A 12,397-nucleotide genomic window follows, 5' to 3' on the forward strand; every position below is an offset into this window, starting at 1 on the left:
CCCGACTGTTATAAATGCCGTTGTAATGAACATCTTGATGCAAAACCATTGTCATTAATAATTTCTTATTGATTCCTGGGAAAGGAATGACAAAGTGGTGTAAGTATTTTTAAAGCCTTTACTATATTTTAAGCATTAAAAAGTTTTTCCTTGCATATCTTTACGTGGTTCATAAGCAGCCTGACTTCAAACTCCGGTGTGTTGATAATCGTCTTTTCTCCCTCTCTCTCTCTTTCAATCTCGTCACCCCATAGAACTGACTCGAAGGGTTAGTATCATCAGTGAGCCTTTGACACTCTAAATCATGGAGACCAGTCAGGACACTTCCCTCTTCTTGGTGAAGATCTTAGAGGAGCTGGACAGCAAACAAAATACAGTTTCCTACCAGGACCTGTGCAAATCCCTGTGCGCCCGCTTTGACCTGTCCCAGCTCGCCAAACTGAGAAGCGTGCTCTTCTACACGGCTTGCCTCGACCCCAATTTCCCAGCCACGTTGTTCAAAGACAAGATGAAATGCACCGTCAACAACCAGCAATCGAAGAAGATCATGGTGGCGGCAGATATCGTGACGATATTCAACCTGATCCAGATGAATGGGGGCGCCGCCAAGGAGAAGCTGCCCAGCGGCCGGCAGAAGGCGCGCAAGAAGGAGGCGTCCTTTGACTCGTGCCGCTCAGACACGGAGATCTGCGGCGCCGCCGAGTGTGAGGCCCTGGACTGCGAAATGAACGACAGGCCTTTCAGCCGGGGCTACCCGCCCCGCCAGTCGTCCAAGTGCCGGAAGATGGACTGCAAGGACTGCCCACAGTTCGTACCTGCCTCCGAGCCCAACTTCCTGCTGGGGGTGAGCAAAGAGGGGAAGCACCGGGCGGCTTCCCTGGACAGGCTGCAGGCTCTGGCCCCGTACTCAGTGGCCAGCCCTCAGCCGTGCGAGATGCAGAGAACGTACTTCCCCATGAACATCGAGAACGAATCCATGTCCGATCAGGACTCCCTGCCCCTCGCCCAGGGCATCAAGGAGACTTTCATTGCTAACGAGGAGCCCTTCGTGGTCCAGTCCTGTGTCCAGAAAAGGAACATCTTCAAAGAGGATTTTCACAACCTGATGGCAGTGTCCCCGGGGTTGGCCGGCCCCGCTACCAAGGCAGAGGGCGAGCACGGGGAACCCCAGGGCCGCAAGGAGGCCCACAAAACGCCCTTCCTTAATCACAGCTTCGAGATGCCCTACAACAGCCAGTACCTGAATCCTGTGTACTCCCCTGTTCCTGACAAGAGGCGGGCAAAGCACGAAAGCTTAGATGACCTTCAAGCCTCCACGTATTTTGGACCCACTCCAGTGATGGGGACCCAGGAGGCCAGGCGCTGTCCAGGAAGGCCCAGCAAGCAGACTCCCTGGCCGGCTAAAAGCTGGAGCCTAAACACGGAAGAAGTCCCTGACTTTGAACGGTCCTTCTTCAATAGGAATCCCTCCGAGGAGAAGCTCCGCTATCCAAATTCCAGCAGCCAGACCCCCAGTTTCCCAACCCCAGACAGGCGCCCAGCTTACCTCACACCACAGGACCAACAGCCAATTCTCCCTGTCGGCTATGCGGCCAAACCAAACGGACTCAAGTCTAAAGAGATCTCGTCCCCTGTTGACCTGGAGAAGCATGAACCGGTCAAAAAGTTTAAAGACAAGAGCATTAGCTGTACCAGCGGACAGCTCAGCTCAGACACCAGTAGCGTGGGCACCCAGACCGAGCAGCATGTGCTGGAGCCCAAGAAATGCAAGGACTTGTGCGCCTCCGGGCAGGGCAAGTTCAGCGACAGGCACACCATGAAGCAGTCAGATGACGACTCGGAAGTCGTCAGCGATGACATCAGCGACATTTTCCGGTTTCTCGATGACATGAGCATCAGTGGCTCGACGGGAGTGATACAGTCATCCTGCTACAACAGCACAGGGTCCTTGTCTCAGCTTCACAAGTCGGACTGTGACAGTTCACCAGAGCACAACCGAGCCAAAATCGCCAACGGGCTCCCCAGCAGCAAAGGAGAAAAGGGCAACCGGCCTGAAAATGGCCACCACTCAGAAGAGGAGTTGAAGACCAGTGTGTGCAAACTGGTGCTCAGGATTGGCGAAATTGAACGGAAGCTCGAATCGCTCTCTGGTGTCCGCGAGGAAATCTCCCAGGTCCTGGGCAAGCTCAATAAATTGGATCAGAAAATGCAGCAGCCTGAGAAGGTGAGTGTGCAGATAGATCTGAATTCCTTGACCAGTGAGGCTCCCTCTGATGAGAGCGCCTCTCCTCGGATGTTCCGGGCACACAATGGCCCCCACGGACCCAAACTGGAGAACAGTGCCGACTGGTGCTGCTCGGATGCCAGCGGAAGCAACAGTGAAAGCCTTCGTGTCCAGGCCTTAAAAAAAAGCCTCTTCACCAGGCCCTCCTCCAGGTCCCTGACGGAGGAGAACAGTGCCACGGAATCCAAAATCGCCAGCATCTCCAACTCGCCCAGGGACTGGCGCACCATCACGTACCCCAACCGTGTGGGCGTCGGCGAGGAGGAGATCAAGGACAGAGGCCCCGGAGACAGTACGGACTGGCATCGAAAATCTAAAGAGGTAATGATGTAAGCTGAGGCCGAAACCGTGCTGTAGCCCTGCTCTCTTCCAAGTGTTGAAGCAAGAGGCCTTCCCTCCATGGGCCCGCGTTGGCAGGCTTCTCACATTAGCGCAGAAAGGACAGCAGGTGCTGGTTGTTGGTTTCGCCCAGCTGTCAGTCAGCTGGGAGGAGCCTGTGCTCCTGGGTTGCCACAGACAGGGGAAAGTGTGGTTCAGATACTGGACAGGTGGTGGAGACCCAATTTTCCTAGAATCAGGAGAGGGTCAGAGCAGACAAGCATCACGATCAGCCTGTCTGAAAGAGCAGGATGCAGGCAAAAAGATGAGGGATGACTTGAAAGCAAGCTAGCTCCTATGTTCCTTTCACATGATTCGTGGCAAGGGGATGCTCCTTTTTAAAAGTTCAAGTCTTTTTTTTTTTTTTTCCTTTTAAGATCCAGAGATGATTAGTAAGAAAAGAAGATAAATCAGGAAATTGTTCACAGTTCCACCACCCCAAGATGGCAGCTCTTAATATGATGTCTTCCTTTGCTTTTGAGTTTTTTGGTACATAGTTGGGTGGGAGCTTGAGCGTTTTTGTATCTCTGTAGCCAGCATCTTTCTGTCACTGCCAGAGTGAGTGTACACACGTGTGCTCACGGTCTTATGTCCCCCTGCAGCAAGGAGGGCTGTTGCAGTGGTACTCGTGGCTTCTTTTCTTCACTCGAAGTAGGTTACAGTGAACCCTTTCTGGCCAAAGTGTTGCCATTTCAATTTGTTGCTCATCTCAATTCCCTTCTCTGACTCCAAAGGTCAGCAGACAGATTGAGGCCTCCTGAGGTCTCAGAGGACCAGTCATCAGAGGGCGTGAAGAGGGTGTGGCTGCAGACAAACACTCAGAGCCAGAGCAGGAGGCTGAGTCCCTTGAATGATGCCAAGGAGGAAAACCTTGGGAAACGGGGCCCTAAGAAAGTTGTCATGGTCCAAGCAGGGGAAAAGGGTAACTCAGACGTGATTTTTTTTTTTTTTTTCTGGTTCCCATGGAACTTCTGGTACCCAGGCCAGCCACCAGTCTCTTCTCTAGTCACTTACAACACACGGTGTTGGACAGAAACCCGGGTCAAATGTGTGCTGATGCTCAGACGAGATGCCTGGCTGTGGGCTCTCTGTTCTGGCTCCACTGTTACGTCTCTTAGCTGCCAGAGTCTCATCAGGTTTTTGGAACCAGGGTCTTAGGTAGTTTTGAAAAGTGGCTGTTTAGAGCACCCTGGTGGTTTTGGACTTCTATAGAAATATCACGTTTTAAGGCATTCCCACTGTCACACAGTGGGATTGGTGGTGTCTCTGTAGCACCAGGACGCAGATTTGATCCCTGGTCCTGCGCAGTGGGTTAAAGGATCCGGTGTGTTGCAGCTGAGGCAAAGTTTTGGATGTGATCCCTGGTCTGGGAACTTCCTTATGCCATGGGGTGGCCAAGGAAGAAAGAAAGAAAAAAGAAATATTGACTTAAACGGAACCAGCCATGCGTTCAATCTATAAAAGGTCAAAGCCTCTAGAAACCAACAGAAATAGCCAAAAGCTTGAGAAATATCCCTTGAGATGGGCAGCTCAAAGTTCCTGGTGTTTGGGGTGAGCCGTCTTCATTTCGTCTCCTTCTGGGACCCTGTTTCTCCTTCCCGGCGTCTGGCCCTCGCCCCCTCCCGGCCGATGTGCCCCATGGTGGTGACCAACCCTGGTCCCCTCCCGAGCTTCGCTCCCAGATGTCACACTGCCGAAGGTCAGCTCCCCCAGCTGTGGCCACGTGCTGAAATTGATAGACTTTCTGTTCCTTCAAAGCCAGTCTTCCCTCTCTTGACCCCATTCTGGGGTCACCATCCTGGCGATGCTCCAAACTGGGGCCCCTCTCATCTTTGAGTTCCCTCATTGGCCCTCACCTCTGGTGTGGTTCCTCGACCCCGCGGATGTATCTTTGGTGTATGTTTCTTTCCATTTAGATCCATCCTCCTGGTCCCCCCAGTCCATCCTCCTAACACCTCCTGCTTTGGATTTGGGGGCACACTGTAACCGCTTTCTTTCACTTACCCCCCCACCCCCCCCACCCCCAACCACTTCCATCTCATCTCCTCGACTGGACCGCTGCTACGTCCACTGTCCTAAAACTCCACCCTGGCGGTGCCCGGTACCTCCTGGCCCCAGTTCCTCCTGGGCTCTGGGGCTCAGCCCAAAGTTTCAAAAATTCCTCAGCCTGCCCCGTCAAGCCCTATGAACATCATGTGCTTGTCCCCAACAGGAGGGCTCAGTGCACCCAGACTGGGTCCTGCTCCATCCTGATATGTCTCCCCATTTATCCTAAAAACACCATCCTTGGCTCCTGGTCATGCATTCAGCAAACACTGATGGAGTGTCTGGGACGGCCAGGCCCCCTCCCTCCATCAAACCTTTCTTCACGGGATTTCTCCGTCATGAGTGCTTGTCCACCTCCTTTGTGCTGATCTAGGCCCTGTGTCTCCTTCCAAGGCCTCTTAACTCCTGAGCCTCCAAAAGCTTCCTGAGGAATTATTACTGGTCTCCCAGTCTTTAATCTTCTGTTCAGATACAAACTTTTATTTGAAAAATACCTTAGGAGTTCCTGCCGTGGCGCAGCGGAAATGAATCCGACAGGGAACCATGAGGTTGCAGGTTCAGTCCCTGGCCTCGCTCAGTGGGTTAAGGATCCGCCGTTGCCGTGAGCTGTGGTGTAGGTTGCAGACGTGGCTCGGATCTGGCGTGGCTGTGACTGCGGTATAAGCCGGCGGCTACAGCTCTGATTAGACCCCCTAGCCTGGGAACCTCTGTATGTCGAGGGTGCAGCCCCAGAAAAGACAAAGGACCAAAAAAATAAAATAAAAATAAAAATGAAAATAAAAATACCTTGGGTAAACATACCTACTGCCCTGCTACAACACGTACACCTCCATGGTAGGAACAGAGAGGCAGGCGTGCACAGCAGGTCCCTTTCCATCTCAGAAGCAAGAACAAGTTTAAATCCTGGCTCCACCACTTCCTGGCTGTGGGACATGGGGCTGGTCTCTTAACTTCTTGGACCTGAGTTTCCACATCTGCAGTGGGGATGATAATGTTACAACCTTGCAGTGTTCTTGAGAAGCTGAAATGAGATATCACGTGTTCAGCACTGAGCAGAGCAGTGGACACACAGTCTGCCCTCGATTAGTGGTAGTGATGCTGCCCTGTCGTTTCTATTGACGGTGCGGGCCCTGTGTGCTGCAGGAGACTCTGAGTGTTGGCAGAGGTGAGGAGCCGAATGAGTAAAATCGGTGATGCCTTTGAGAAGACACTTGGGTTTGATGGGCTAGAAAATAAGAGGGAGACTCACTTTCTCTCCTCCCCCTTTTTTTTCTTTTCTTTTTTTTTTTTTCTTTTGCTTTTAAGGGCTGCACCTGTGGCTTATGAAGGTTCCCAGGCTAGGAGTCGAATCAGAACTACAGCTGCCGGCCTACACCACAGCCGAAGCAACGCCAGATCCGAGCCACATCTGAGATCTACACCACAGCTCACGTCAACACCAGACCCTTTAACCCACGAAGCGAGGCCAGGGATCAAACCCACATCCTCATGGGTACTAGTTGGATTAGTTTCTGCTGTGCCATGATGGGAAGTCCTGAGCCTCACTTTCTTATTTGGGTTTGGCCAAGCTGACCGCACTTCCTCTGTGTCCGTATCTGCAGTCTTGATGGTTTGGAAGCGCTAAATGTTACCCTGTATCTGGGCAAGAGCTGACGGTGGGGTTTGCCAGTGGGCGAGCAGAGGGTGGTGCTTCTAGTCCTTAGGTCCACCCTTACCCTCACCCTCACGCAGGTTAGCTCACCAGGTGCTCTCACAGACACGCTGAGCTCACTCTCCTGACACCCGAACTCAGAACTCACTCTCCTCTTATCGATACTCACCTCCCCTCCTCGTGTGCCCTTTTCCTCTCTCTCTGGCTCACACCCATGACTCCTTCTGCCCTCTGCATCATGTACGTGATCATGGCCTTGGTGTCCATCCCTTTGACAAGTGTTGGAACGCCTCCTACTTGGCAGCATGACTTTTCTGGAGTGGGGGATCCAAAGGCGGTCGCCGCAGTCCGGACCTTTGAGGAACTCACTTTCCAGTGAAGGAGACAGACAGACGGATGGATAGGCAGTTACAGTTCGGTGGTACAGTGCTGGCTGTGGGCTTTGCACATGGTCTGAAGGGGTGCCCTAGCTGGGCGCTGACCCAGTCTTGGTGGGTGAAGGAGTGCTTCCTGGAGGAAGTGACACCTATGGGGAGATGTGAGGGCCTGGTTCGAAAAGATCAGGAGTTCCCAGTTGTATCTGGGTGCACGTCCCCAGAGAGCCTCCTGGTTCAGAACTCAAGGGCCGAGACTGTAAATCCTGGCCAGCTCTGCTGGGCACCTTCCCGCCTGGTGTCCAGACCGTTCCCTTGTCTTGAAGGCCATGCACATGTCTCTGAAAATCACCAGAGGCTCCCAATACATATTCTGGGGCTTGGCCTCCTCCCTCTTGGAAAGCAGCATGGCCTCAGTGCTTTCAGCCTCTCCTTGGGGAAAAGATTCATATCTTTCACTCCTCAGTATGAGGTACAAAGTGGCAAGAGTAAGAGAGGGCAGCAGCAGGCGGTGTTTAGGCAAAGACTCTCTGAAGCCAGATGATCCGGTTTAAATTCAAGCTCCACCGGGTAGCAGCTCTGCCCCCTGGGGTAAATGACAGTCTTTCCGGGCGCCGTTTCCTTACCTGAACACTGAGTGTTAATCATAGTAGTACTGGTGCGGGGATTAGATAAAATAATCTCTTCCTGGCACAGAAGTGGTGGGTCGCATTAGTGCTATTAAGAGCGCACGCTTTTCCTAGAGAATTTCCCCCAGTGCAGATAAACTTTCTCCATGCTCGTGAATAGCTGTATTTTGCTCCCTGGGCAGAGCCTAGCGGTAAAAAGCTGGTGTCTACCCCGTGGCGCTGTGACATCCTATGGCATCTGGGCTGCTTTCCGGACTTCTCTGTGCCCCTCTGCAGGCAGACAGGCAGTACGACCTCCCCCCACAGCACCGGCTGCCCAAGCAGCCCCAAGACGGCTTCCTGGTGGAGCAGGTGTTCAGCCCACACCCCTACCCCGCCTCCCTCAAGGCCCACATGAAGAACAACCCCCTGTACACGGACATGCGGCTGACGGAGCTGGCAGAGGTGAAGCGGGGCCAGCCTTCCTGGACCATCGAGGAGTACGCACGCAATGCCGGTGACAAGGGCAAGCTGACGGCCTTGGACCTGCAGGTGAGACTCACTGCCCTGGGCGCGGGGGTGCCGGGGGCGGGGTGGGGGGAGCCCAGCCACACCCTTGGCAGATGCAGGCCTGGATGGCAGATGCCTTAGACCAGCCCACCCCCTCACCCTTCAGCTCCCTGGGTCCCCACCATGGAATTCTGAACCTGAATACATCGTAGGGCAGAGATTTTTAACAAGGGGATGGCCCTTCAGCTTGCTGGTTCGTGAACACTGAGCAGTGGGAATGCTTCACTGATTGATCGCCTTTGGCCCCCTGATTTGCTAAGGATGCGTTTAAGACTCCGTAACAAGTACAGATTCTCGTATTTGCTCACAAGACCTGAGCCCAACTGTTTAATGAAATACAAGCTGATCTCTCCTTCCATATGTAGCACGTGGGATAAGCATATTTGTGGGAGCCAAGCTATGGATTATGTTTCCATATGGAGCAGTCCCAGGTAAGCGCCACCCCCGGAAGCCCTGTGAATTACAGTTGTGGCTGGAGGGTGTGTTTTCTGTTCGACCGCAGGCAGGGCTGGGTTTTGGCCGCACTTTCTTTTTGGTGGGCAGCGCCACCTGGTTCCATTCATACTGCATCCATCTGTGTCTGTATCACCTCTGGAGCATGGGGAGCAGCCTGTACCCCCACCTGCTGGTTAGCTTTGAGGGCAGTGAGGCCCTCATCCTAACACCGCCGGTTATGTACTGGTCCCAGAATGTCGGCACCACTTAGAGGGCAGGAAGAGAGATATCAGTGGGAGCTGGCATGGCTGTGGCCTCGCTCTAAAGTGGAGGGAGGTGCAAGGCAGTGGTGAGAAAAGAAATGTGTTTTCCTGCAGTGCAGGGTTCTACTCCAGGGCTCCTTTAGCTGTTCCTTGGCCTGGAACATTCACCTGTTTGAGCTTTGATTCCTTCATCTGTTAAATGGCCATCGTAATATCTAACTTGCAGTGTCATTGTGAGAGATGAAAATAATGAATTTAAAAGTCCCTGGCCTTAGACTTCCTGCTGTGGCTCAGCGTGTCACAAACCCGACGAGTATCCAGGAGGATGCGGGTTCGATCCCTGGCCTCTCTCAGTGGGTTAAAGATGTGGCTGTGGCGTGGGCCGGCAGCTGCAGGTCTGATTCAACCCCTAACCTGGGAACTTCCATATGTGGCAGGTGCAGGCTTAAAAAACAATAAATAAATAAATAAATAAAGTCCCTGACATTAATTACACACTGAAAAGGCATTTTGGGGCTGATGAAATGATGCTGGAAGCAGTCAACTCTGCACCATGATTTTGACAGCACTCTCTCCTGTGAGGCACTGTGGCCTGCCGGCAGGAGTTATGATGTTTATTTAAAGTTTACGAATGAGAAAAACCGAAGCTCCAAGAAGCCCAGTGACCTGCCCCGGGTCCAACAAGTCTAAATTCACATTGGTCTTTCCGGCAATAAGTCTTGTGTTCTTCCTCTTCTGTTGCCTTTCCACCGTTTCATTTTTCTGCTGATGAGAATATAGTGGAGCTTCTTGTCACAAAAAAGGATGGCAATGACATTTGCTTATGCTGGGCCCTCCATGCCAGCTGTTACGGGAAGGGCAGCTCTGGCCAGATCCTGAGTCAGCTTTCTAGGTGATATTGGCACCATCCCAGAGGTTCTCCTGGCCCCTGCCTGCCTTGTCCCCATGCCTACTCCATGCCCCTTCCTCTCCAGTCATCGTCCTGCTGGCAGGCAGGCTAGATGAGGATTTGCTTCTCCTGCGGGTGGGTCCCGTGCTTTGCCGTGGGTGCCCCACTGCGATCTGCGGGTATTAAGATGCTATGAGCTGCAGGCGGGTCAGAAAAGGCCTGGAGGTGTGAATGGCTCAACTGGTGAATAATCTGTACTTCACCAATATCATAGGATGACCTTGACAGGGTCAGATTAATTGAATAAGTCATAGATTGGGAAACTTTTTTTTTTTTTTAGGGCTGCACCTGCGGCATATGAAGGTTCCCAGGCTAGGGGTCCAATTGGAGCTGTAGCCGCTGGCCTACACCACAGCCACAGCAACACCAGATCCCAGCTGAGTCTGCGACCTACACCACAGCTCACAGCAACGCCAGATCCTTAACCCACTGAGTGAGGCCAGGGATCGAACCTGCAACGTCATGGATGCTAGTCAGATTTGTCTCCACTGAGCCACGACAGGAACCCCCCGGAGAAACATCTTTTTAAAGGAGTTCCTCCTGGGGTGCTGTGGTTTGAGGGTCCAGTGTTGCTGCAGCTGTGGCATGGTTTGCAGCTGAGTCGCAGATTTTGATCCCTGGCCCAGGAACTTCCATGTGCTGTGAGTATGGCCAAAAAAAGAAAAAAAAAAAGTTTGGGAGGCAGAGCCTGGGAGGTAACACGTGACTTCAAAGTGCCAGTGTTTATAAGCATAAAGGCTAAGTTGTTAAAAAATAAAAAAGTAGATCTTTGGATTAGAGAGCTTTAGGTGACGTCCCTTAAAAATGCAAAGGGAGTATAACTGTCACACACACAAATATAAGACAGCAGCGAGTTTGATAGTCTTGGGAGAGGGTTTGCAGCAAAGCAGAACAGGCATCAGGAGCTTGATAAAGGCAGAGAGGCCCCACCTATGTGTTGTCACTGCTTTGCAGAGAGCCAGGTAGAGCTTAGGGCAGCTTCAGACTCTGGACCATTTTCTTGGGGTCCCTTGGTGTCAAGATGTAAATTCACCATGACAGTCATGAGAGGCTACTGCAAAGGTGTTTTCATTGCCAATGTTCAGCAGGCGTAGTTAACAACCCAGGATGCTCTCTACGTCCCTTGAAACTTCGGTATCACCTCTCTGTTCCTGGGTGTCATTAGAGCTTGCAGTTATTGAAAAAAAACTAATTAAAAATAGTTTATTTCACAGGCTGAATCCAAGCCCATAAAGCATATATACTCATGAAAGGAAGCCAATTTCCTTCTGTCTGATGAGCTAGAGGGAATGAGACAAAATCTGATGTGTCTTTTACACAGTTTACCTGCTCACTGAGAAGAAGTGGCTGTTTCAGCCTCCCTGGTCAGAGCCTGTCTCCAAGGTACCTGGGCAGTGAAAGCTGCTCCTTCAGCCTTCCACCTCTGTGACAAGTCCCCCAGCTAAATATGCCCATCTTGGCTGCCTCCCCGCCCCCCTTCTTGAGTGCCCCTTAAATTGCTGAAGCGCTTTCAGGCCCAGGGGAGCAGACTTCTCCCATGTGCCCAGAGAGGGCAAAGCTCTGTTGGGGAGGAAGCTGCAGCCCCAGCATGGGGACACACGCCCTAATTACTGGAGCTGGGCAGCAGCGGAAGTGCTCTGGGCAGCTCAGGGAGAGTGTGGGCCCTGGGACTTAGCAGAGGTGCTGGAGGAGGAGTTTCTTGCAAAGGCTGAACAGAGCATTCATGGAGCATGTCCTGTTTCTCGAGACGGGAGGCCTAGGGGGCCAGCACTGCCTACTGCCCCTCCAGATGACATGAGCAATTTGTCAACAGTCTTTAAATATTATGCTTCATTGGGAGAATTGCAGGGATCCTTATGTCCCGTTCTCTTTTCATTCTGCAACATTGTGCAGAATACACTAGAACAGGGGTTGGCAAGCTCTCCTCTAAAGGGCCAGAGAGTAACTACCTTAGGCCGTGCAAGGCTTACAGTCTCCATCCCAGCTGCTCGACTCTGCCGATTACTGTCTTAAGCAGCCCTGGGCAAATTGTAAATGGCTGGACATGGCTGTGTTTTGATAAAACCTTATCGTGGGATGCTGAGATGTGAATGTCAGATGATTTTCACCTATCACTGACTATTGTTTTCCTTTGATTTTTTTTCCCATTTAAAAATGTGAGGACCATTCTTAACTTGTAGGCTGTACCAAGACAGGTGTTGGGCTGGATTTGGCCCCTGGGCTGAAGTCTGCCAACCCCGGTACTAGAAGACCATTAGCGATAGGAGAGCAATAAAGTCACCAGAGGTGTCCACCCGCTTGAGTCGTCAGCATCCCAGCAGGAAGCAGATGGCATACTCAGGGGGTGGTGGGAGAGTGGTGGTGGGGGGACTGGTGGTGGTGGTGGTGTAGGCGGGGTCTAGAGCCGTGAAACACCCAAGGATCAGGGCCAGTGAAAAGCTGTTGCTGCCCTTGGGTCTGAAGGCCAAGGGAAGGGGGCTGTTTCTGAAACCCGCCAAGACCCAGAGCAGGTGCCTGATAAAACTGCAGATGAACAGGGAGGAAGTGGTGGGGGGTGGGAGGGAGTGATACCCCACTGATTAAACCTACCTGGGATGCATCCATATGGGCCAGTTTCCTGGGGGCCCTGAGCCTGGCGGAAAAGAACAGAGGATGGATCTGGGGGAAGAGGTAGAGACTGACTAACGTGGGTTAGAATCCTCAATAGTCCAATAACATGGTACAACTGAGTGGGGAATTTTTTGGGTTTTTTTGTTTAAGTTTTGGAAGCATCTGTTTTGCATACTCTGTGTGTGTATATGTGATTTGTACCGTGCCCATCTTTATGAGCATTAAACAA

At 52.1% G+C, this 12,397-nt stretch overlaps 1 protein-coding gene across 4 annotated transcripts in view; it reads left to right on the plus strand.

Annotated features, from left to right (window-relative positions):
* The window catches only part of MINAR1 (membrane integral NOTCH2 associated receptor 1), a 39,057-nt gene that overhangs the window by 21,801 nt on the left and 4,859 nt on the right, over window positions 1-12,397 (plus strand). Inside the window, exons 2-4 of one of the 4 annotated variants that reach the window (XR_014810303.1) lie at window positions 255-2,605; window positions 7,639-7,893; window positions 8,018-8,342. Coding sequence is in view for 1 of the 4 variants with exons in the window: in XM_013988990.3 (XP_013844444.2) it covers window positions 305-2,605; window positions 7,639-7,893 (2,556 nt within the window). In the remaining 3 variants the exon portion in view is untranslated. Of the gene's footprint in view, window positions 1-254; window positions 5,118-6,247; window positions 7,894-8,017; window positions 8,343-12,397 lie in introns of all 4 variants that reach the window. The other 3 variants (XR_001303880.3, XR_014810304.1, XM_013988990.3) reach the window with 3 other exon arrangements.

The sequence above is a fragment of the Sus scrofa genome, chromosome 7 (genome assembly GCF_054392235.1).
Source record: "Sus scrofa isolate SSC_HxYL_T2T_F1_AM1 chromosome 7, Sscrofa_HxYL_maternal_Yorkshire_Landrace_v2.0, whole genome shotgun sequence".
NCBI classification, from domain to species: domain Eukaryota; kingdom Metazoa; phylum Chordata; class Mammalia; order Artiodactyla; family Suidae; genus Sus; species Sus scrofa.